Raw genomic sequence first — 25,512 nt, 5'->3', positions numbered from 1 at the left:
TATGCTTGAGATATAACTTTATTGAAAATTTTTAGTGATTTTTGTCTACACTATAAAGTCCTACCGTAATTTGATATGTTATTTCAAAAATTCAGCCTTGTATATAGTGTCACATTATTGTGAAGGCAGTGACTAATGAAAAAACATGGAAACTATCCTAGACACAAGTGGTCCTTGAACTCTAAGTCTCAGATGACAGGTAAAGGGAGTTATTAGTTTGATGCAACAGTGTTAAGGACCTAGGAAACAAGTGGAATTTGAAGGATATTATGATGAGGGGAAGCTGTGTGCCATTTCTACTGTAGTTCTGTGGTCTGAGGAGGGTCATTTTGCATTTAGTGTTTATTTAGGAACAAGTGGCCATTTTGACTGGTTCTCAGTTATGTTTTGGTCATTTCTTTCTGCGAGAGGAGATGGCAGTTGTGAGTCCAGAATAAATAATAACAGCAGATCAATTTTTAAAAATGAAACTTCCTTCCTTCCTTCTTTCATTTTCTTTTTCCTTTCCCCTTTCCTTTCCTTTCCTTCTTTTCTTTTCTTTCTTCTTTTTTGAGACAGGGTATCACTCTGTTGCCCAGGCTGGAATGCAATAGTGCCATCACAGCTTACTGTAGCCTCTACCTCCCCAGGCTCAGATGATCCTTCCACCGCAGCCTCTTGAGTAGCTGGAACTACAGGTTTGTGCCACCACGTCCCGCTAAATTTTGTATCTTTTGTAGAGACAGGGTTTCACCATGTTGCCCAGGCTGGTCTCAAACCACTGGGGCTCAAGGGATCCGCCCACCTTGGCCTCCCAAAGTGCTAGAATTACAGGTGTGGGCCACCATGTCCAGCCAAAACTTTTTTCTTATTCATTTAAAAATACCTGTCTCTCAAGTCTTGAGTTTCTGTGAGCTGTTGGTCTTCCATGATGGCCTGCGAAGGTAGACAGAGCCTTCTCTAGAATGATGATAGAGTCCATGGTACAAATGGAGTCTTATTTTACCTGCTTCCCAAACTACTTACCATATTGGACTGAGCTTGGGTCACTTTTCCTAATCCTAGAAGACTCATTCAGGTCTTATGAAGGGATGATAATCATTTGCCAGTAACTGACCCTTAATGGGACTCAACAAAAAGTTTAATATTAGAATTGCTCTGTACAGCATTTGCTTATGATTGTGGACTCTCAAGTCTGCCTCTTGGGTTCAAGTCCTAGCTCTACCACTTACAATGGACCTTAGGTGAATTCTTAAATGCTTTTGAGTCTTAAGTTCCTTGTCCGTGCAATGGGGATAATAATAGTACTTACCTCACAGGATTGTTGTGAGCATAAATAGCACAGTCCGTGGCACATAGAAGGTGTACCCAGTAGCTGTTATCATGTCGGATTGTCATGTGGCTTACCAATTTGATGCATTTGGGAAAGGTTAGGTTTTAACTTGTATTTCTTCACTATTTACAATATTCTTTGGACATTTGCCTTCTCAGTAAGGCCTTCCCTGACCACTCTATTTAAAGGTGCAGGCTGGGCGTCGTGGCTCACACCTATAATCTCAGCACTTTGGGAGGATGAGGTGGGAGGATTGCTTGAGGCCAAGAGTTTGAGACCAGCCTGGACAACATAATGAGACCGTGTCTCTACCAAAAATAAAAAAAATTAGCTGGTCATGGTGGTGTGCACATGTAGTCCCAGCTACTTGGGAGGCTGAGGTAGGAGGATCACTTAAGCCCAGGAATTTGAGGTTACAGTAAGCCATAATCCACTGCACTCTAGCCTGGGTGATAGAGTAACAACCTGTCTCAAAAAATAAAATAAAAAAAAAAAGTGCTGTTATCCACCCTCTACAGCCTCCATACCTCTCCCCCATCCTTACTCCTTGTCTTCCGCATCCCCATTTCCTACTTTATTTTTCTCCATTGCAGTATTTTCCTTCCTTCCTTCCTTCCTTCCTTCCTTCCTTCCTTCCTTCCTTCCTTCCTTCCTCCCCCCTCCATCTCTCTTCCCCTTCCCATTCCCCTTCTCCTTCCCTTCCAGTGGAGTCTCATTCTGTACCCAGGCTGGAGTGCAGTGGCACAATCTTGGCTCACTGCAACCTCCAGCCTCTGGGTTCAAGCAGTTCTTATGTCTCAGCCTCCTGAGTAGCTGGGATTACAGATGCCTGCCACCACACCTGGCTAATTTTTGTATTTTTAGTAGAGATGCGATTTTACCACGTTGGCTGGGCTGGTTTCGAACTCCTGACCTCAAGTGATCCGTTCACCTCAGCCTCCCAAAGTGCTAGGATTACAGGCGTGAGACACTGCACCCAGCCCCTGCACTATTATTTTTAAATAAACTCTCCAACACACTTTTCCTTTCAGTGTGTCTTCATCTGCTAAAATGCGAACTCCATGAGAGCAGGCATCGTGTGTTTAGTTCACTGTTCTGTTATCCATGCCCAGACCTAGAGAACATTGTCTGGCTTAGTGGGTGCTCAGTAAATCTTTATTAAAATGAAGACATTGACTTTGATAGTGGTAATATGATTCTGTATGCCATCAAATATTACAAAAGCTGCTGTAGCTGTTTGAAATGCCCGTGTTCCTTATTCAGAAGTTCTTGGCGATTGTTTGTTCATTTGCCTATCTCAAACTTTCTTTTCTAATTGGAAGAAAATTGAAGTCAAGTAGATTAGGTTTGAGGGGATGAATAAGTTCAATGAGGAGAAGAATAAGGCTGACATTATTAACTGCTCTTCTGCTTTACTTCTGACACATTTTCCTTCAGTGCAAACATCACCAAATACCATGTTGACCGGGGGAGATGCTTGTTTCAATAGTAGACTCTTCTAAGTATGATTTTACTTTTCATCTATTTTACATGCAACAGAACTTTTGCTATTTTTCTCTTTTAGGGCACCAATGCCTCTGCTCTGGAAAAAGACATTGGTCCAGAGCAGTTTCCAATCAATGAACACTATTTCGGATTGGTCAATGTAAGTATGTAAAATGTTTTATTTTCATCAAATGTTTTAGGGTATATGAAGCAACTCCACTCTAAGTGCATTTTTATCACTGCCAATTTTTAAATGATTGGTTATGCTCCTTAGTAGAATGCCAACGTTGGGGAGGAGGCAACTTAACCTATTTTTGAAAGTATGAGTTGTCCCAGCAAAAAACATTTAATTATTGCATTTTGGGTCAAATTTACATTCCCCCCCCCCATGCTTTAAGGAATTTCCTTTGCACACATAACTTTCATAATAACTTCATTAGTCTTTGTAGCCAAATCTGTTTTTTTTTTGTTCTGTTTTGAGACAGAGTCTTGCTCTGTCACCCAGGTTGGAGTGCAGTGGCGCAATCTCAGCTCACTGCAACCTCCACCTCCTACCTCAGCCTCCTGAGTAGCTGGGATTACAGGTGTGCGCTACCATGCCTGGCTGATTTTTTAGTAGAGACGGGGTTTTGCCATGTTGGCCAGGCTGGTCTCAAGCTCCAGACCTCAGGTGATCTACGCGCTTTGGCCTCCCAAAGTGCGGGGATTACAGGCGTGAGCCACCGCACCAGGCCCCAAATCTGCTTTTATATGTTCTCCCTGTGTCCTCTGGATGAACTGTTTAGCCAGTCTTTCTTTAAGTTTGCATCAGTACAACCAGCGTTTTAAAAACGTTACCAGCACATTGCCAGTGTCTTTCTTTAACAGTGTAAGTTGGTGGTGTACCTGAAGCAGGACAGGTTGGGAGGGAAAACTGGGACCATTTTATCTCAGAAATTCCTGGCCTCATTTTTTTTGTGCTCAGCAGTAACCTCCTTTGTAGAAGGGTGGACCCAGCAGCTCTGCTTCCTTGGGAGGTTGATGATAACGGAGTAGTAACACGGTAGAGGCGGTGTGCCTCTATCCTCATGAGCTTTCTTCCTCACTTGATCCTTTTTCTCTGTGATATAGGTGTTAAGTGACATCAAATACTAACTCATAAACAATTGGTTTTCTGAATAATTATGCTGAACGTAGTCTGTCAGTGCCCAGGTGTGGTAAATAGTAATTTCCACTGGGAAAGCTGGAAATATTCTCTGCAAGTAAGTGCTGCCCATGACATAATAGGAATAACATTGGCTTTAATGTAATACAGACTGCGGTTTGAATTCTGCCTGTGCTACTCCCTAGCTTGTGTGATCTTGGGCAATTACTTGCTTTCTCTGAGCCTCCATTTCCCCATCTGTAAAATGGGGGTCATAATGGCTTCTACCCTTTGGGTGATAATGAAGGGTAAATGAGAGCGCCTATTTAAAACCCTGACATGAAGCTGAGACATACTGTGGACACTCGGTAAATGTTAGTTCCTTTCCCTTCCCAGGAGTTATCCACTGAATTGGGGCCAAGTGTTACTGAAGGGTGTCTGGGGAAAGGTGAGATACTGAATAGAAGAGAAAAGAATGGAAGGAGGAAAGCTAAGTCCTGGAATATAGGGCATTGTGTTGGTGAAATACTGACTTAAAATTTTAAAACAAACTTTTTAGCCATTGTGCACAAGCCTCTGCTTAGCCCTGTGAAGTGAGTTATTCAAGGCATGGGAATTCTGCCCTGGCTAAGAAAAATAACAAATGCAGATTGTGGAGAGGGGGGGGAAAAAAAAAGAAAGAAAGAATTAAGGCCATTTCCTAGTTTGTGTAAGGATTGTGGGATCTGTGTTTATTAATAGCTTCATTTATGTTCCCTTTGAATGGTAATTTATGAAAGTTCCAGCGTCTCTGTACAAAGAGCTTTGTCTCCTGTTACATAATTGTGTCAAAGTAGATTAAAATATAAAAATAGGAAGTCTTCTATCTTAGCATACGTAGAAATGTCATGTTAAGTATGGCAGAGCATCTGTCTCGCTCTTGGCTAAACGACACACAAGCCAACAACCAGTTTTGAGAAGGTGTTCGTGTTCTATTTCAATCCTACATAGCATTTCGTAATCTGTTATTAATCTTGTTAGTTATTTCCTTAGAATTTTTTTCTTTAATTTTATTGTACACGAAAAATTCTAAAGTGATAGTCTCAGCTGTGTTCTTCTACAGAGGTGGTCTTACAGTCAGTTGAAAATCAGTGAGACGTTTTCCCTCTTTAATAATAATCTCAGTATCCATGCTTTGTGAGAGGTATAAAATGTTACTGGGTGGGCCCTAATGTGATTGCAGGCTAGGAACTTGGGTAGTATGGTATTGGCACAATTGCTGCCTTGGCAGAGGCAAGATCAAGGGCCATTTGGAAGTCCAGAGGGTGGGAAGCTGGGAGAGTGACATGAGGCAGCATATTTTTGCCTGCGTTGCTCGGGGTTAAGTGAGGAAATGTGGTCTGAGCCAGTGGGCAGGAGCCCTGGAATATTGAAAAATGAAAACCAGCCCCCGTTCAGTTTAGACTGTTTCAGCCGAGCAAGTGGTTCCTAATTACTGGATTTTTCTTTGATTCAGATTTTTATTTTCCCTGTCGTGGGAGTTTTGGTGTGTTGCAATGTGCATCTTTTATTTAGCCAGCTGCTTTCCTGAGTCTCTGCATTATGTAGATTTTTTTCCCTTCTCTCTCTCTTTTTTTTAAGCACCAGCAGGTCTCATTAGACTCTTTATTGAGGCAGAGTGCTTGTTATCATTCTCGAGACTTTGATGGGCTAGAGAAGCACCAGAATGATGTGCATTTTTCTTCATTTCTCTGTGGATCAGATGGTCACTGGTGTTTAGAGTAGTTAACTAGTTTTCTGATATGGTGAACTGGATTCCAATACAGGGACATCCAGGCCAGTTCATGGAGTGGGGACCTTCCCACCCTCACTACTTATTCCAAAGGTGGCTCATCCCCAGGCAATGACTTGAACCATCCCTGTTGTCCCTTGGCAGTTTGGAAACACATGCTACTGTAACTCCGTGCTTCAGGCGTTGTACTTCTGCCGTCCATTCCGGGAGAATGTGTTGGCATACAAGGCCCAGCAAAAGAAGAAGGAAAACTTGCTGACGTGCCTGGCAGACCTTTTCCACAGCATTGCCACGCAGAAGAAGAAGGTTGGCGTCATCCCACCAAAGAAGTTCATTTCAAGGCTGAGAAAAGAGAATGGTGAGTAGTAAGCAGTATAATGTGTTTAAGCCTCTGAAATAAGGAGAATTGATGGTTCTGTATCTCCTCAAAAGGAAGAGCTGAGATTTTTTCGAAAAGGGAAAATAAGCATGGTTAACTACTCGGTGTCATTTTTTAAGAAACATTTCTTCTCTGCCCAGTAAACATAAAACAAAACTAGGTTAGAAACATGCTTAAAAATGCACATTTATTATTCCAATTTAGAGTGACCTTTTTATTTGCTCCATTCTGGGCAGTATCATTGTAAGAGAGAAAAGTGTCCAAGGGAGCCTTCTGAGTGGGATACTCATTGGCCTAAATTGGTTGATGAAATAATTGAATAAAATAGTACTGGTTTATACACTTGTCATAGGTGATTAAAATAAGTGCCTATTATCTAATCAGAGCTTCTGCTGTTTTAAATATCATACCTCTGATTTTCATTTGCCTAAGGTAATTGAAGGATATCAAATTGATTGCTTTATATGATGTTTAAAAGTCCTGATTTTTCTGGTTTTTCTATCTTCTTTTGGGGAGTAGGTAGTAGAAACTAGGTACATATTCCAGAAGTTTTGTATTGGCAATTTTTATGACTATAAAGATATTTGTTATGGCAATTACTATTTATCTTAGATTCAGCCTTCCTGTATCAGATGTGCATGGTTAATCAGGTATTTGTTTTATAAAATCTCTTTTAATTTGATTGCTATATTTTGAAGTTACAGTTTATACATACCAGAATAAAACTAATTTGAGTGGAGAAGGAAACAGAGCACTCTGTCAAGTTGTGAACGTGATTAATAATGAAGGTTCACAGCTGCATTCATCTTTTGATTGTTTGTCCTTATGGCGGGGAGCAGCAGTAGGCTTCTGGAATCATTTGTATTTGGTTTCAGAACACTATCAGATAGATGCATGCTCACACATATCCCTCATCTCTCTTCTGTGTTTCATCTAGGCTGCTTCCAGGCTGGTCCAGGGTTTGATATGATCTTTGGAAAGACATCCTAGTTGTTCTGAATAAATTACCCAATGAATAATTAATTGATCATTGGTAGTTACATCATATTAAAAATTGGTATTTTATCAGGGAACTTATCTGGTAACTTCTGTTCCTTTGTAGAACAAATAGAACTTTTGGTAATTTTATATAAATGTGATGACTAGGGAGATACGGGAAATTTTGTTCTTGGTACGTGGTGGAAAGTGGAAATGAATTAAAAAAATTCTTTGGAAACTTACTCATTGAAGCTGCCTCGTAGAGATGAGTATGTTTATATTCCATACCTGTTCACCCTTTCAGTATAAAAATTGAAGTATGGGCTCTGGGCACGGTGGCTCACGCCTATAATCCCCGCACTTTGGGAGGCTGAGGTGGGCAGATCATGAGGTCAAGAGATCGAGACCATCCTGGTCAACATGGTGAACCTGGTCTCGGCTAAAAATACAAAAATTAGCTGGGCATGGTGGCACGTACCTGTAGCCCCAGCTACTCAGGAGGCTGAGGCAGTAGGATCTCTTGAACCTGGGAGGCAGAGGTTTCAGTGAACTGAAATCGTACCACTACACTCCAATCTGGCGACAGAGTGAATCTCCATCTCTAAAAAAAAAAAAAAAAAAAAATTAAGTATGGCATGTAACACTAACTACGTCCATTTGCTTTTCAAGAACCAGAGACTAAAATAACCACCTTCTCCTTTCCAGATCTCTTTGATAACTACATGCAGCAGGATGCTCATGAATTTTTAAATTATTTGCTGAACACTATTGCGGACATCCTGCAGGAGGAGAAGAAACAGGAAAAACAAAATGGAAAATTAAAAAATGGCAACATGAATGAACCTGCAGAAAATAATAAACCAGAACTCACCTGGGTCCATGAGATTTTTCAGGGAACGCTTACCAATGAAACTCGATGCTTGAACTGTGAAACTGTAAGTACTAGGGGAGCTCTCATGTAACTCGCGTGTTCATATTTATGTAGGCTATGTTGCATGTGATTGCAATGTGGTATTATAGCATTTAGCAGTTATCTGCAGTGTATATAAATGATCCTATTTATGCATATGAAACTCAAGTGCAAACTTTTGGAAGCCCATATCCATCCAGGATGTCTCAGCAGGCCAAAGCTGAGTAATGAAGAAAAATCTCAAATGCTGAATTGCTTTACATCATGGGCAAATTTTGGGGTCTACAGATTTAACCTATTGAATTGGATGTCAACCAGTTACCTTACAAAGATTTTGGTCACTGGGAGGTCATGTGTAATGTGGAACAGGACCATCACCCCAATTTAGAGGCAATCAGCTGTGGTATGTTGAACTTGGAGTCAGAAGACAGGCTAGACTCCTGTTTTTATAGCAGTTAACTGCGTATTTGGGGCGAGTTACTTACAGCACTGTTTTGAGGGTTGGATGAGCTTATGTGTTTGGATGGGTCTGACACATGGTAGGTACTTAATGTTAATTGAATTTGAAGATACGTTCTCCAGAGCATGATTCAGGATGTCATATTTGCTTGGCATGTTTAACTTCAACTCTGTGGGTGGCCTCATATTTTGCTGCTTAAGAGCTGAGCTCTGGAACCAGGCTGCCCAAGTTTGTGTGATGGCTTTTCTGCTTAATAACTAGCGGACCCTGTGCAAATTATTAATCTTCTCTGTCCTCACTTTCCTCATCTATAAAATGGGGATGATGAGAATGCCCATCTTGGAGGGTTGGTGGGAGGATTAAATGAGTTGACACCTAGAGCCATGCTTGGCACATGGCAAGTGGGCAATAAATGTCAGCTATAATTTTTTATTCTGACTACTACTGACAGCATAGAAAGTCTATGGGTTCATTAGAGATCTCAAAGTTTCTTGACACTGTATGAAAAATTCTAGAAGATTGTGCATTTTTCTGGAAAGGGAGTTAGTAGCTTTTGTCAGATTCTGCAAAGAGCCTGTGTCTTAGTCTGGTCTGCCTACAACGCAATCCTTCTTGGATTGCTTAAACAACAGAAGATCATTTCTCACAGTTCCAGAGGCTGGAAGTCCCAGATGAAGGTGCTAGCAGGGTCAGGTTCTTGGTGAGGACCTTCTTTCTGCCTTACAGACAGCTGCCTTCTGGCTGTGTCCTCACTTGGTGGAGATAGAGAAAGCAAGCTCTCTCGGGTCTCCTTTTATAAGGGTACAAATCTTATCATGAGGGCTCTACCCTCATGACCTGTTTGCCTCCCAGAGGCCCATCTCCAAATACCATCCCATTAGAGATGAGGGTTTCAACGGATGAATTTTGGGAGGACACAGACATTCAGTCCATTGCGAGCTGTGACCCAGAAATATTTAAGAAATGTAGATTTACACATCAACATCTATGTTGGGAGAAGTTTTTTGGGTTTTGGCAGTCTTTCTTCCATCCTTTTAAACAATTTTTGAGTCAAGCATTCTGTTTTACCCATTGTAGAAGCAATTAGAAAACATAGCTAAACAAGAAGAGACTAAAAGTTACCAGTAATCTTCCCACCTAGAGATGATGAATTTGTAACATTCTAAAAATTGTGATCACATTAGCCCAGAGATAACCACTTGAACATTTAAAAATATATCCTGCCAAAACATTTTCTGCACATAAATATGCCAATAAATATCCAGAGATCTTCCCTCCCTGCCACCATCTCTGTATTGCTCTCTCTTCTTCCCTCCCTCCCATTTTCCCTCTCTTCCTTTCTACTTTATATTCCAGTAAAATTTTAATGAATACAAAAGTAGAGGCAGTAGTGTGGTGTTTCCCATGTGTGTATCATTCAGGATCAGTGATTGTTAACACTTTGGCCAATCCTGATCCTCACCTCCAACCTCCCCCCGCCACCCTTTTTTCCTTGCAATTTGTTTTTTGAAGAAATCAGGGTGTTGGTCCTATAGCATTTCCCACATTCTGGAAACATCCTTGTGGTGTACTTTAACATGTATGGTAAAATGGCAGTATGTTTCTACCACTCTACTCTTTGTTTTTATTTTTATTTTATTAAAAATTTTTTTTTGAGACAGTCTCGCTCTGTCGCCCAGGCTGGAGTACAGTGGCTTGATCTCAGCTCACTCCAACCTCTGCCTCCCGGGTTCAAGTGATTCTCCTGCCTAAGCCTCCTGAGTAGCTGGGATTACAGGTGCCCGCCACCATGCCCGGCTAACTCTTGTATTTTTAGTAGAGGCGGGGTTTCACCATGTTGGCCAGGCTGGTTTCGAACTCCTGACCTCAGGTAATCTGCCTGCCTTGGCCTCCCAAAGTGCTGAGATTATAGGCGTGAGCCACCGCACCTGGCCCCTACTCTGTTTTTATTTAATTAATCTATTTTATATTCATTTTTCTCTCTTCTTTTGGGTCAGTGAAATATTTTTCATCTTTTGGCATTTAATATATTACATTTCCAAATTAATTTAGAGGTTACTCTAGAGATTACAACATGCATCTTTGACCTCTTTCATTTTTTTCCCACTTTTCCAACAATGTTAGAGCCTTTAATATACTTTATCTCCCTCTCTGTCTTTTGTATTACCATTTAGTGATGAATTCATGAATTTTAATATATTTTGTGTGTTTTAATCCATTATAGTTTTTTATTCCTTTTGATATTCAGCTTATTTTCAGAATAATTTTGTATACTTTTAAACATCAAAACTAGGGCTATACTGTAAATATGGCAATTGACAGATTTTCAATATTTGTCATTTAATAAGGGTGTACTCCTTCACGCCATCGTTACCTCACCTCTTACATCTATTCTGTTGCCACTCCCTGTCTACTGTATCTCCCTTAATATACTTTTCTTCCTCCCTGCTACCATCCTGGCTCAGGCACCCATCAACTCTTGGCTGGCAGTCTCAACTAAACCACTGTAGTAACTCCTACTGGATTCTCTGTTTTTTCCTCTGGCCTTCCTCCATGTTACTCTCCTACCTAAAGTATAGTAGTGGCCTGCAGTCTCACTGAAAATACCACTGCCTACAAATTCTTACATAATCTGGCTCTGTCTGTCTCTGCAGGGTCATCTTTGCCATTCTGTTTCTTACTCTAGCTTTAGTGTAGCTTCTCAAGTGTTTTAAACCCCTTCCTGCTTCAGGTCCTTTGCACATGCCACTTTCTGTCTGGAATGCACACCACCTGCCCCTATTGCTTTACTAAAACCTCTTCAGGTTTCAACTTGTGTTAAATCCCAAATTCTCTGAATTTCCAACTTAATGAAGTCACCTTGTATAATCTTACAATAATCTACTTTTCTGTGATAGCACTTTGTTGTATTTATATATTTATCTATATGTATTTTGTATGCAGCATCTATCTTCCTTACTAAATTATAAGATTGATGAGGACAGGGATAGTGCCAGTTTTGTTTCTCTCTCTGGTGCCCAAGGAGTATTTGACATATAATAATTACTCAATAAATAGTTGAGTGAATAAATAAATGAAAATGTTTGTCATGTTTCTTGAAGAAGAAAACTGTATGTTATGGGAAAATATTTTGATTTATTTCATGAACTAGAATTGAGGAATGATTCATAGTAAAGCCTGGTCTAGACTGGTAAGTATTGAAATTATTTTTTAAATTAGGAAATACATCATGTTTATGAAGAAGTGTATGTGTGTATAGTGTATGTTTATATATAGGCTACATATACATTTTAAAGAATAGTTTAAAAAATCCATAGACATATACACCTATAAAAAATGGAACATTAACAATAACTTTGAAACCCTCTGTGTACTTCTTTGCAATTTAATTTTCCTGTCAATCTCATCCTTTGCCCAGGAAATAACCACTGTCTTCCATTTTGTGTGTCAGTGCTATCTTTTCTTTGTAGTTTTACATACATATGCATGTGTATTTCTAGACATTTACTTAGTTCTGCATGTTTATGGCTTTTATATAGATGAAATCATATACATGTATTCTTCTAAACTTGCTATTATCATTAAAGGTTATATTAATATTTTTGAGAATTGGCCATTTCTTTGTAGCGTAGTTCATTCATTGTTATTTTATAGTATACCATTGTAGGAATATACTGCAGTTTGTTTTTCTATTCTTCTATATGGTGTGTCTAGTTTTGGCTTGTAGACAGTGCTGCTACAAACTATCTGCTGGCCCACATGGGCAAAATTCTCTCTGGGGTATCCTTTTGGGAGCAGAATTGCTGGCCATAGGGCATGTGCATCTTCAGATTTCCTAGGTAGTGCCAAATGTTTCTAAAGTGGTGGTAAGTTAGTTACATTAGTAGAGTTTTGGTTTTTGTTTTGTTTTGTTTTGTATGTGTGTGAGACAGAGTCTTCCTCTGTCACACAGGCTGGAGTGTAGTGGCATGGTCTTGGCTCACTGCAACCTCTGCCTTCCAGGTTCAAGCAATTCCTCTGTCTCAGCCTCTGGCGTAACCAGGATTACAGGTGCGCACTACCACACCCAGCTAATTTTTGTTATTTTTAGTAGAGATGAGGTTTTACCATGTTGGTCAGGCTGGTCTTAAACACCTGACCTCAGGTGATCTGCCCACCTCAGCCTCAAAAAGTGCTGGGATTACATACATGAGCCACAGCGTGTGGCCACATTAATAGAGTTTCTAATGTTGACCCCACTTTGTATTTTTGTGATAAACTGAATTGGGGCTTTATCTTTTATATACATGGTTGGATTGTGAGATCTAAAATTTTTAGGATTTTTTGCCACTATGTTTATTAGTGAGATTGGCTTGAACTTTTCCTTTCTCCACTGTACTTGTCTGGTTTTGCTATCAACATTCTTGTAAAATTGGTTCTCTCTTTTCTTTGGAAGAGCGTCTATAAGTTTTTATCTCTTTTAATGTTTGATAGAACTGATGACCTATTTTTGCATATCTGAAATATATAGTTCAGTTTGGCTTGTTTTTGATATTTTGATACATATCATAAATATGTATCATTTGTGTTTTGCCTTTTGCTCAGTGTCCCTTGTGAGATTCATTTGTGTTGTTGCATGATGCTTTAGTTTATTCATTTTAATTGCTATATGGTATTCTATTGCATGAATATGCCACAGTTTACTGATTCATTTTACTGTTGATGGATATTTGGGTGTTGCCAGTTTGGGGCAATATGAACAATGCAGCTATGAACATTTTAATACATATACTATAGTGCACATGAACCCAGTTTCTTTAGGATATGCACATCAAGTAAATGTGTTAGGTCATATGGTATGCTTTCCATTAATATCATTAGAAAGTGTCAAATTCCCAAAATGGTTATACCACTTTACACACTCAGTATATGAATGAGTGCTTTCATTTCTCTACATCATCTATCCCTGCTATTCTCAGATATCTTCACTTTTGCTAATCTAGTGGCTTTGTACAGTATTCTTTTATTCAGTAAATATGTGGAGTTTTTTCCCCCACATTTGCTATATAAAAGCCTGAGGCACTTGAGGGTACAGTGAGAGCCCTGCCTTTCTGGAACTTCCAGCATGGACACAGTCTTTAATGACAAAATGAGTAATTAGTTAAGTAATTATAATTGCAAGATGCCGTGAAGAAGAAGAACAGAGTACTTCATGAGTTTATGATATGGGAACCAGAACAAGGGGGCTTCAGTTCCTACATTTGTAGCCAGAGAACCTGTACCAGACTCTACAGTAACACTGTTGCTAAATCCATCTTTACTCAGTGTGGATTTTCAGGAAGACTCAGAAGATGGACTCAGACACATCTGTAGTTTTTTTTTTCCCCCTTATGAAAAGGTCAGCTGACCCCAATAAATGCAAATATTGCATTGTCAAGTATTTATATTGCAAAAGCTTTTACCTAGCTTGTTATCTCCTGGAGGGTTATCACGAGTGAGAAACCTGTGCCCAAAAATGCCTTCGAAATTTTTGGATGATACTGTAGTATTTGTTATAATGGATTCCAACTGTTTATATTTGTTTTGTAGAAGTAGATGAGAGTGTGCCGGTGTGTCTTTCTGGAAAATGGGGCAATCTGTAAAACCTACTTTTCTTCCTCCTGAAATGATAAGATGATTGCAGGCAAGAGTGTTTTTTCTCTGGAGTTACTTGGATAATCACCTTCATTTTCTTAGCTCCTTCAACTGGATGGGATCCTAGCAGTCGTTTAATCTTTTTTTTTCTGCCAGTGCTGAGTCCCTTCTATGATATCCTAGCCAGTTGGTCAACAGCATCTGATGGACCCAGTCCAGAGGCAGGGAATCAATCTCCCAAGGCGTTGCATTCCATTTTTAGAAAGCTCTAATTGTTAGAAAGCCCTGTACTTTCTAAGAAAACACATAGCCTGCAGGGTTTTTCTGTTACTATAAAATGTTGAGTACTTGGTGTGCAAGAACACCTAATGGGAAAGATTTCCTTCACCTGGATGAGAAACAGGGTGCCTCTTTTGAGTAACATCCTTTGCCTAGGGCAGACAGCCTTTAGATGGTGCTTCAGTCAGAATTGCCAAGACCCATGTTTGTGAAGTCTCACTGTGGGATTAAATGGCACTAGATCCTGAGCAGCAAATTAGCCCCTGGGGGTACCTTGCCATTGTCGCTGCCTCAGCTGCTAATTCCTTCAGTTGTGGAAAACCTTTTTGCCAGTCTTCGTGTTTTCAGAAAACGATGATTTTCTTTTTCTTTTTTTTTTCCTGGGTTTCACCCTTTATAAATGTTGCTTATGCTTGCAGTGCAAATGTCAACTGAGGGATTTGTGGAGACAAACAATTTCATTCTGCAATAGACTTGGAGAGACTATTTTAAGGGGTAATTCATTGCTGACTTTTCTGGATAACCTTGATAAAGGCACTTCAGAATTGGGGCTTGGGGTTTTTCCACTGTAGCCTTGCATGTTCCCTTGGTTATTCTTTTGTTGGGTTCATAAGATTTGTTAGCCCAGTTGGAGCTTAATTTTGCCACTGTTTATTTTAATTTTCCCTCTTTCCATTTAAGCTGAGTTTTTGCTCTGCAAATCTCTGGTTTTCCCATGCTTCTCAGTGGCTTTAACACATTTGTATCTGCTACTGGAGCCAAAAGGTTGTTTTAAGAACTGCTTTATTAAGTACCAATTTTACAGCTCCTCATTGCTTTGTTTGCAGAGGTTCAAATTGATTAGTAGAGCTTCTGAGGCTTTTGCAGATAGGAATAGAGCTGGGTAATGGAGGGAGGTGTGATACTCAGTGGAGATTCTGAGTCCCAGAGATTCATTCAAATTGGCTGTAGTTGCACTTTTCCCAAGCCCATCACTGGGTACCTTTTAAAGCCAGCACAGTTTCGGCTCATGATTGAACAGCGCGGAACTGCCACCTCATCACCTTTTCTACTAAGCCCAAGAAAGGAATATGGGGATTTAGAAGCTAACTTTATTTATTTATTTATTTATTTATTTATTTATTTATTTAGAGTTAGGGTCTCCCTCTGTTGCCCAGGCTGGAATACAGTGGTGGTGATCAATAAGATTTTTTTTTTGAGATGGAGTCTCACTCTGTCACCCAGGCTGGAGTGTAGTGACGTGATCTTGGCTCACTGCAACCTCCCCTTCCTGGGTTCAAGCACTTCTGCTGCCTCAGCCTCCCGAATAGCTGGAATTATAGGCGCCTGTCACCATGCCTTGTTAATTTTTGTATTTTTTAGTAGAGACTAGGTTTCACCATGTTGGCCAGACTTGTCTTAAACTCCTGACCTCAGGTGATCTGCCCATCGTGGCCTCCCAAAGTGCTGGGATTACAGGCGTTTTTGTAGTCTGGGCCTCACTATGTTGCCCAGGCTGGTCTTGAACTCCTGGCCTTAAGTGATTCTCCCACCTTAGTCCTCCAAAGCACTGGGATTATAGACATGAGCCACTACTGTGCCTGGCCTGAATATGATTTTAATTTCTTAAGAACTTAGCAAAGCTCGTGATTTGTATGTATACCCTATATGTAATCAATTTTATTAATTGATTTGCAGTTAATTACTTTAAAAAGAATATTAAGTGAGAGGTCTCTTATATGCTTTTAAACTAAGAGTTTTTAAGAGACCTCCATGCTCAAAATTGAGGGAGAAGAAAGGAGAATAAGATATAGCTTGCACTTGCTAAGAGTATTGGAGTCTCTTAGTGATAGATGTTTCCTTGGAGACAAGCTGTATTTTCAGTTAGACCAGAATGAGATCCTTGTGTGTGGGAAGAAAATGGTTTTCTTTTCTGGCAGCTTTCTTGGAAGAGAGAGAAGCAAAAAAACCCAACAGCAACAAAAAAACCCTACAGAACCCCCAAACCTTCCTCTGCCCCCCCTCGCCCCCCCAAAAAACCCCCACATTATTTGATCATTAATTGCTTTTGACTGTGTCAGTCTAGGGCAAGGAGAGAGAAAAAAATCCAAACGGAAAGGTTTAGCGCCATGTTTTGATGGCCCCGCAGGGGTGATTCCTCTGTGCAGCACTTTCACACACTCGTTCAGTTTGCATTTGGAATTGGGAGAAACTTTTTTCAGTTAATGATTACATTTGTTCCATTTCTCCCTTTCTCCAAAACCATTAAGTTCAGAAAAAGATTTGCATCCAACAGGACAAAATGTTTTTGTTTTTATTCCCTTCTTCGTTTAAGAGCTTAAGTAGAATGAGATCTAGCTATCTAATTTATTTATGGTTTCAGTTGGCTATAATCTTCTTATTTCAGAGAAGAGCCATTTAGGTTAAGAAAAATGTTCTGCCAATTAAGGAAAATACTGTGGATTATTTTTAAAAATTAGAAACAGAAATGAATAAAAACTCATAATTCTGCCACTCAGATGCCACTGTTGTCATTTAGATATCTTTCCATTTGTTCAGTCTTCTGTTCAGTTATTATTTATTTAGTAAATATTTATTTCCTGTTAAATGCTGGGAATTATTTTAGGTACTAAGGATATAGCAGTTAAAGTAGAAAAATGGTCCCTTTTCTTTTGTTTACTAACATACAAATATAAAGCTATAAATTTCCCTGTAAGCACTGGTTTAGCTGCATGCTACAAATTTTGATGGTATGTTTTCTTTGGCATTAGTTGAAAATATTTTCTAATTTCTCCTGTGATCTTTTTTATTTGATCCGTACACTAATTGGAAGTATGCTGTTTAATTTCCAAATATTTGGGATTTTCTTATATATCCTAATGGTATTTATTTCTAATTTTGTTGTGGTTAAGGAATATATTCTGTATGATTTCAGTTTTAAATTTATTGAGATATGTCTTGTGTCCTTCCACATGGTCTGTCCTGGTAAATGTACCATCTGCCCTTGAAAACAGGATCTCTCAGCCAGGCGTGGTGGCTCACGCCTATAATCCTAGCACTTCGGGAGGCTGAGGTGGGCGGATCACCTGAGGTTGGGAGTTTGAGACCAGCCTAGCCAACGTGGTGAAACCTGTCTCTACTAAAAATACAAAAATTAGACGGGTGTCATGGCGCACGCCTGTAATTCCAGCTACTTGGGAGGCTGAGGCACAAGAATCACTTGAACTCGGGAGGCGGAGGTTGCGGTGAGCCAAGATTATGCCACTGCACTCCAGCCTGGGTGACAAAGTGAGACTCTGTCTCAAAAAAAAAGAAGGAAAAAGAAAACAGGATCTCTTAGTGTTAGAACTATTGACATTTTTGGATCAGATAATTCTTTGTTATTGGGGATAGCCCTGTGCATTATAGGATATTAAGCAGCATCTCTGACTTCTACCTGCTAAATGTCAGTAGCATCTCCCAAGATACAACATTGAAAAATGTTTCCAGACATTGTCAGATGTCTCCTGGAAGCCAAATTTCCCCTGTTGAGAACTACTGAGTTGAAAAGAATATTTGGCAGTTGTTGGGTGTAGCATTCTATAATCGTTAGATATGTTGGTTGATAAAGTTATTCAGATCCTTTATGTCTTTGTTGACTTTCCTGCTGGCTTTTCTATCAGTTGCTGAGAAAGGAACATTAAAATATTTTTGTGGGATTGTCCTATTTCTCCTTTTAATTCTGTCAGTTTTTGTTTTATGAATTTTTTGACTTTTTAAAAACAACTTTGGTGAGGTATACTTTACATGTCATAAAACCTATCCAGTTAGTGATTTTTTTTCTTTAAGTAATTTGCTGAGTTGTATAACTAGTACTATAACCTAGTTTTAGAAAATTTTCATCACACCAGTAAGATCCCTCATATCTGGCAGTTAATTCGTGTTCCGTTTGAGGTCACTACTAGTCTACTTTTTGTCTTTAGAGTTGTGCCTTTTCTGGATGTTTCATGTAAATGGAATCATATAATATGTGGTCTTTTATGTATGACTTCCTTCACTTACATAACATTTTTGAGATTCAGTGGTGTTGTGGCATGTATCAGGAGTTTATTCCCTTTTATTGGTGAAATAGTGTTCCAGCTTCACGTGTTTTTGAGACTGTGGTGGGGACTCTCCATATTTGATTGTTGTGTTTTTCTGATAAGTTGATATTCTTATCATTAGGAAATGTCCTCTTTTATTTCTCTTAATAACTTTATCTTAAAATCTATTATAAGCCCTCTACAAACTTATGCTAACTTTTTGCATAGTATGTCATTTTCCAACCATTTACTTTCAATCTGTGTCTTTATATGTAAAGTTTAGCTCTTGTGGATGGCATACAAATTGGTATTGTCTTTAAAAAAATCCTTCATTCAATATTTGTCTCTTATTTGTAATTATTAGTCCATTAATGTTTATGGTAATTACTGGTATAGTTGGATTTTGTTTTCTATTATTTCCTCTATTTTTTGTTCTTCTCTTCCTCTTCTGTATTTTCTTTTTGAATTATTTGAATAATATATTTTTATAATTCCATTTTAATTTTCCTCTTGATCTTTTCTTAGTACATTTTCGCATGCCTATGTGTATTTTTCGTGATTTTGCTAGAGATTACAATAGATATTCTTCACTTTTCACAGTATCCTTACAGATAATGATACTATTTCACCTGAAATCTAGAAAGCATGTAAATGTATAGGTGTATATTCCCTCTGCTCCCACTCTACCTTTTTCTTTATGCTGTAGTTGTTATATGTATTACATTTATGTACAATATAAATCCCACAGGACAGTATTATGCCTTTTCCTTTAAAGAGGTGTGAATATTACACAAAAATTAAGAGAAAAAAAGTCTTTTTTGTTTACACAAATATTTATCATTATTGATGCATTTTATTCTCAAGAATCTGGATTTCAAACTGGTGTCATTTCTCTTTGGCTTGAGGAATTTCCTTTCACCTTTCTTGTGATGCAGGTCTGTTATATCAATGAACTCTCTTCATTTTGCCTTCATTCTTGTATGATCTGTTTATGGCATATGAGAATTCCAGGCTGATCACTTTTTTCTTTCAGCACATGAAAGATGTTTCACTGTCTTCTGGCCTCCATAGTTTCTGATGAGAGATTAGCTGCCAATTGAACCATCCTCTTGTCTTTTTTTTTTTTTTTTTTTTTTGGTCTAGATGTTTCAGATTTGCTTTTTATTTTTGGTTTTCAGCAGTTTGCCTGTGAGGCACCTTGGCTGACCTTCTTTGTATTTATCCTGCTTGGTGTTGGTTGAATGTCTTGAGTCTATTAATGGATGCCTTTCACCAAATTTGGGAAATATTCATCCTTTATTTTCTCAGATAGTTCTACTGCCCTGTTCTCCCTTTTCTCCCCTTTTAGGACTCTGATTATATGTACAGTATTAGCTAAAAGATTCCTAAGTATCTGTTAATTTTTACTTCAGTCTTTTTTCGTTAGTCCTCATTGGGTGATTTCCATTGATCTGTCTTCATATTCACTTGTTTTTTCCTCTGTCACCTCCACTTTGCTGTTAAATTCATTCAATGTATTGCGTTTTTCAGTTCCAGAATTTCTATTTGATTCTTTTATATTGTTTCTATTTCTCGACTGGGGTTTCACGTTTTTTGATCCATTGCGACTATATTTTATTTTATTGATGATAGTTATAATGGCCTCTTTAAAATCCTTATCTGCTAATTCCAACATCTGGGTCATCACAGGATTGGTCTCAGTTTATTTTCTTTTAAGAATGTCTTAGGTAAGTCATTTGTCACATATTTTAACTTTGGATCTTACTCAGAACATTGAGAATGTTAAGTGGCAGAGACACTGGATTCTGTTAGATTTCTTTTTTTTTTTTCTTTTTGAGATGGAGTCTTGCTCTGTTGCCCAGGCTAGAGTGCAGTGGTGAGATCTCAGCTCACAGCAACCTCCACCTCCCGGGTTCAAGTGATTCCCTTGCCTCAGCCTCCCAAGTAGCTAGAATTACAGGTGCCTGTCACCGTGCCCAGCTAATTTTTGTATTTTTAGTAGAGACGGGGTTTCACCGTCTTGGCCAGGCTGGCCTCGAACTCCTGACCTAGTGATCCACCTGCCTCCACCTCCCAAAGTGCTGGGATTACAGGTGTGAGTCACTACACCCAGCCAGATTCTGTTAGTTTTCTTTAATGCATATTGAGTTTCTTTAGTTTTAACAGGCACTTATCTTGGTTGGATCCAAACTATTCACTATGTTTCTTGGGTGACAGCTTGAATTTTGGGTGGCAGCCATTTTGCTAATAGCCAAGTTGCTTTGTGTGTATTCCATGCATGGGTGGATCAGGGGCCAGCCACATGTGGGCAGAGTTGGAGATACCCTCTTTCCTTTTTTTCCAGTGGGCATGGTTTCCCAGATTTAGTCTTCCGGCTTGCAGACCGGGAAGACTGCGTTTCCCCCTCAGCACCCCCAGCTAAAGGCTATGAAACCATGAACTCGTTATGTACGGCTATCCTCCTCCAAGTGTGGACTCCCCATGTGCTTGCTTGTGTTCACTCTCCAGTGCCTTCAGGTAGCTGCTTTTAGTTTTTGGTTATGTGAATTTATAGTTTCTAGTTTTCTGGAGAGTATTGGTGTGCTAGGATCTTAGTTACTATGGAAGCCAGTCTTTTGAACTTTCATTTTAGTGAGGGGGAGATGGACAGTAAACATATAAAAATAAAACATATAAAAGGATAAGTAGTTGTATCAGTTATCTATTGCTTTGTCACAAACCACCCCAAAACTCTGAGCCTTAAACTATCATTTTTTATTATAACTCATGCAATGGTGGGTTGGCTTGTGGTCGACTGGTCTAGGCTGGGCTCGGCTGAACTTGTGTATTTGTAGTTCAGCTAGCCCACTCACATGTCTGCAAGATCATTAGGGGTTTTACTCTAGATTGGGCTTGGCTGGATTGCGTTAGTTAGGACAGCTTTCCTCTATGGATCTCTCCTCTTTCTGGGAGCAGCAGGCTAGCCTGGGGTTATCATTCTTATGGTGATGCAAGAGAGCAGTTTCACAAATGCTTGTTCTGGCTTCTGCTGGTAACTTGCCTTCTAGCATCCCACTGGCCAAGGCAAGTCACATGGTCGCACTCAGACTCAAGGGTGGCAAAACATAATCATCTCTTGATAGTATATGTGAAGCCATATGACAAAGAAGCCAATAGAGGCAATGGTGAGGATTTGGGGCTACTAATGCATTCTACCATGGCAGAAATAAATGGCATTCAAAAATTAAAACAGGATGGTAGAGAATGCCAAGGGAGGGGATGCATGTGTGTAAGTATAAAGATGCCTTTTTTTTAAAATACAAAATTGGGATTAAATTATATATAGTTGTATAACCTACTTTTTCATTTAGTATGATAACCACAATGTAGAAAGCCATTCCCAACTTTTTGACCATTTTAGGCCACTTAAAATTTTTTACTACTTCCTAATTTATTGAGTCCTTACTTTTTAAAGCACTTCACATGTACTATCTTATTTACTCCTTACAACAGCTTTATGAGATAGACACTCTTGCTGTCCCCACTTTACAGATGAGGAAACAGGCTGAGTAACTGGCCTGAAGCTATCGACTTTATAAGTGGCAGAGACAGGATACAGATCTGGGCGATACCCATTCTTGTGTCTCAGTATCCATTCCTGTGTGTACTTTTTTTTTTTTTTTTTTTGAGGCAGGGTCTCACTCTGTCACCCAAGCTGGAGTCAGTGGCACAATCTCAGCTCATTGCAACCTCCGCCTCACAGGTTCAAGCAATTCTCCTGCCTCATCCTCCCGAGTAGCTGGGATTACAGGCACGTGCTACCATGCCTGGCTAATTTTTGTATTTTTAGTAGAGATGGGGTTTCACCATGTTGGCCAGGCTGGTCTTGAACTCCTGACCTCAAGTGATCCACCTGTCTCAGCCTCCCAAAGTGCTGTGATTGCAGGTGTGAGCCACCACGCCTGGCTCCCGTGTGTACTTCTGAAAGTATAAAAGAGAGCATACACATCTCTGAATATTTCTTCAGATAACTTCTGGAATTTTGGGTCATAGGATAGTTGTCACACTTTAAAAGGAATGTTGTTTTCATTTTGCTGCTAATTGACTGAGCACCTGAAGGTTGTTGCCAACTGTTCCTGCTACTCCGGGAACAAGGCAGTAAAACCCCAGGGTTGTCAGTGAATTAGTGGAAAGTAAGCACTTACTCAGTGAGCTTTGAGATATATGAGATCCAGAATTAGTGTGGGGTGAGCTGTTGAAGGCTGAGAGACAGCTGGGGCCACTGAACCAGCTCGGCTGAGAGCTGCCCACAGTATGGCGGGCCTGTGTGAGCCCAGGCTCCATGCTAGCCCCAGGTCTGGTCATTGTCATGGACAGCACAGGGCTCTGCATGTGATGACCACTTCCTGGCCAAAGAACAGCTTTATGTGTGGTCAGTGCGATTCTGCAGCCCATTGCCTGTCAGGCTCCCTGGCTCGCCACACGGTTTGAATGATGGGGCAAGGGAGAAAGGGAGTGATTTCAAGGGACTGGCAAAAAGTGGAAACAACTCAACAAGGGATGGTCATCTGGGTGATAGATTTTGTAAGCCTCTTGTCCTTTTTCCATTTTTTATCACTCTGCAATCTGGGCTATGTGGATATTTAATACTCCCTACTTTGAAACAGTGGGAGAAATGAATGGAGAGGAAGAGAAATCTGGTTGAGTTTTAACTATTAAAAGCTGTGAGTCAAAACTGGGATAGGGATGAGGTTCAATTGAGAATTTGGGATTTTCTCTAGATTGGGTTGCTTTTGTGGTAATTGGGTGCCAATGAGTATACATGTCCATGCAGGACTTTAACTACAGTTATGGTTTTTATTGCAATGATTACCTATACATGTTCAAAGTGTTATCTACTACATATTTCATGCCTAATGTATTTTTTCCTGTTTTTGTTTCAGGTTAGTAGCAAAGATGAAGATTTTCTTGACCTTTCTGTTGATGTGGAGCAGAATACATCCATTACCCACTGTCTAAGGTAACCTTATGAACTCTGGGGCAGTTTGAGCTTTTGATCAGGCTTGTAACTAAGTGGGAGAGAAAATCCTGTATTTCTTCAGGACATAATCTACCCTCCTCTTAAACCAATATGATCGTATTATTTTCTATCTCTCCTTTCCCAAGAGAGATTATGTGGTCTGGAGAAGAGTCCCACTGAGAAAAAAGAGCATAAAATAGAAGTAATTGGTTGTTAAATTTAAAAATAAAATGTTACTCTTTAATGCAGATGTAGGCTTTGGCCTTCATCAATCAGTGTTGCTCTTTCTTACACACACACACATTACACACACACAGTCTCTCTCTCTCATACAATTAAATTAATAAAGGCTATAGATGCCTATGATTACTCTTTTTCTAAGATAATCTATTTTATTATTTTAAATATTATGCACTTTGGGCTGAGAACTAATGAAGGAGTTGCCTGTTCCTCCATCTTTTAAGCATTCTATGGAGATCATCCATGGAAAGAAATTCTTTCTCATGAGGGTGAAGAGAAGATAAGGAGCCCTGAGTGTAACTGTAACTTGCCCAGGATTACTGTAGACATTTTTATTGACTTGTGCATTGAAAATGTGCTCAGAGTTTTTGTAAAGACGTAATTCCCTTTGAGCCCCTCACTCCCTTCTGCCTTTCTTCCTTTCAACAGGAGGCCATGAGTGCTTATAATTTGCCTAGTTGTGTTGTAGACACTGGGGATAGAGGAGTGAACCTGACGAGGCTTGTGCTTTCACAGCACTTACATTCTAGTGGGAATGCACAGACAGTGATCATTGCTTTGAAGGAAATAAAACAAGTCTAAAGAGTGGCTGGTACTGGAGGTGCCTGTGTAGACCAAGTGGTCAGCATGGGCCTCCCCAAGGCTTGGGGTGTTCCAGCAGGGTGTCAGAGACATTGTTATAGTATCATAATTTTTATGAGTAAGGGCCAGATGACAGAACCTTTATTTCAGGAGCTCAGGTTACTTGGAACCTTTTAGAAGAATAGATTAAAGGGATTTGGCTGTGGTGGTTGCAGTTAGAAAGCCATCTTTCAGGGAAAAGGCACCAACAACAGCTTGAAAGAGCTTCTTGGTTCATCTGGGTGTAATGTATTGTGTGAGCTGGGGGCTGATTGCGTTCCCATTTCCCAGGGCTCTGAGAGTTCCCCACCCTGGCACTGATAGTTACCTGAGTGCTTCTTATTGGTTTGGCTTTTCTGCTTGTGCCCAGGTGTCTAGGACAAGTTTGTAATTTCTTTGTTTGCAAAGAGTTTTATAGGCCATGATGGCCTCTTTTTTCTTCTGAATGTTTCTGTTTACGGCATGAGTTTCTGTGTTAGTCCATTCTCAGACTGCTATAAAGACATACCTGAGACTGGGTAATTTATGGAGAAAAGAGGTTTGATTGACTCACAGTTCTGCAGGCTGTATAGGAGGCATGGCTAGGGAGGTCTCAGGAAACTTACAATCATGGTGGAAGTGAAGGGGAAGCAGCCATAGGAGAGAGAGAGAGAGAGAGAGCAAAGGGGGAAGTGCTACACACTTTTAAACCCCCAGATCTCATGAGAACTCACTGACGATCTTGAGAACAGCAAGGGGGAAATCTGCCCTCATGATCTAGTCACTTCCTACCAGATACCTCCCCCAACATTGGAGATTACAGTTCAATATGAGATTTGAGTGGGGACACAGAGCCAAACCATATTATTCCGCCTCTCTTGCCTCCCAAATCTCATGTCCTTCTCACATTTCAAAACCAATCATGTCTTCCCAGCAGTCCCCCAAAGTCTTAACTCATTCCAGCATTAACTCAAAAGTCCAAGGCCAAAGTCTCATCAGAGACAAAGCAAGTTCCTTCTACCTATGAGCGTGTAAAATAAAAAACAAGCTAGCTACTTCCAAGATACAATGGGAGGTACAGGCATCGAGTAAGTACTCCCATTCCAAAAGGGAGAAATTGACCTAAACAAAGGGGCTACAGGCCCCATGCAGGTCTGAGACCCAGCAGGGCAGTCATTAAATCTTAAAGCTCCAAAATAATCTCCTTTGACTCCATGTCTCACACCAGGGCACAGTGACACAAGGGGTGGGCTCCCAAGGCCTCAAGCAGCTTCACCCCTGTGGCTTTGGAGGAGCCCTTGCAGGTTCTTTCACAGGCGGGAA

The 25,512-nt window shown here is 39.9% G+C and overlaps 1 protein-coding gene across 1 annotated transcript in view; it reads left to right on the top strand.

The window, feature by feature from the left end:
• The window catches only part of USP46 (ubiquitin specific peptidase 46), a gene marked incomplete at its 3' end in the record, with an annotated part of 46,289 nt that extends 22,940 nt beyond the window's left edge, over positions 1-23,349 (top strand). Inside the window, exons 2-5 of the mRNA XM_011958768.1 lie at positions 2,877-2,957; positions 5,836-6,049; positions 7,754-7,983; positions 23,273-23,349. Of these exons, the coding sequence (XP_011814158.1) occupies positions 2,877-2,957; positions 5,836-6,049; positions 7,754-7,983; positions 23,273-23,349 (602 nt within the window). The remainder of the gene's footprint in view (positions 1-2,876; positions 2,958-5,835; positions 6,050-7,753; positions 7,984-23,272) is intronic.
• Between the last annotated feature and the right edge of the window lie 2,163 nt (positions 23,350-25,512).

The sequence above is a fragment of the Colobus angolensis genome, unplaced genomic scaffold (assembly GCF_000951035.1).
Source record: "Colobus angolensis palliatus isolate OR3802 unplaced genomic scaffold, Cang.pa_1.0 Scaffold473, whole genome shotgun sequence".
NCBI lineage: Eukaryota > Metazoa > Chordata > Mammalia > Primates > Cercopithecidae > Colobus > Colobus angolensis.
Note: the sequence above shows the minus strand (reverse complement) of the source record. Positions and strands in the feature narration are given on the sequence as shown.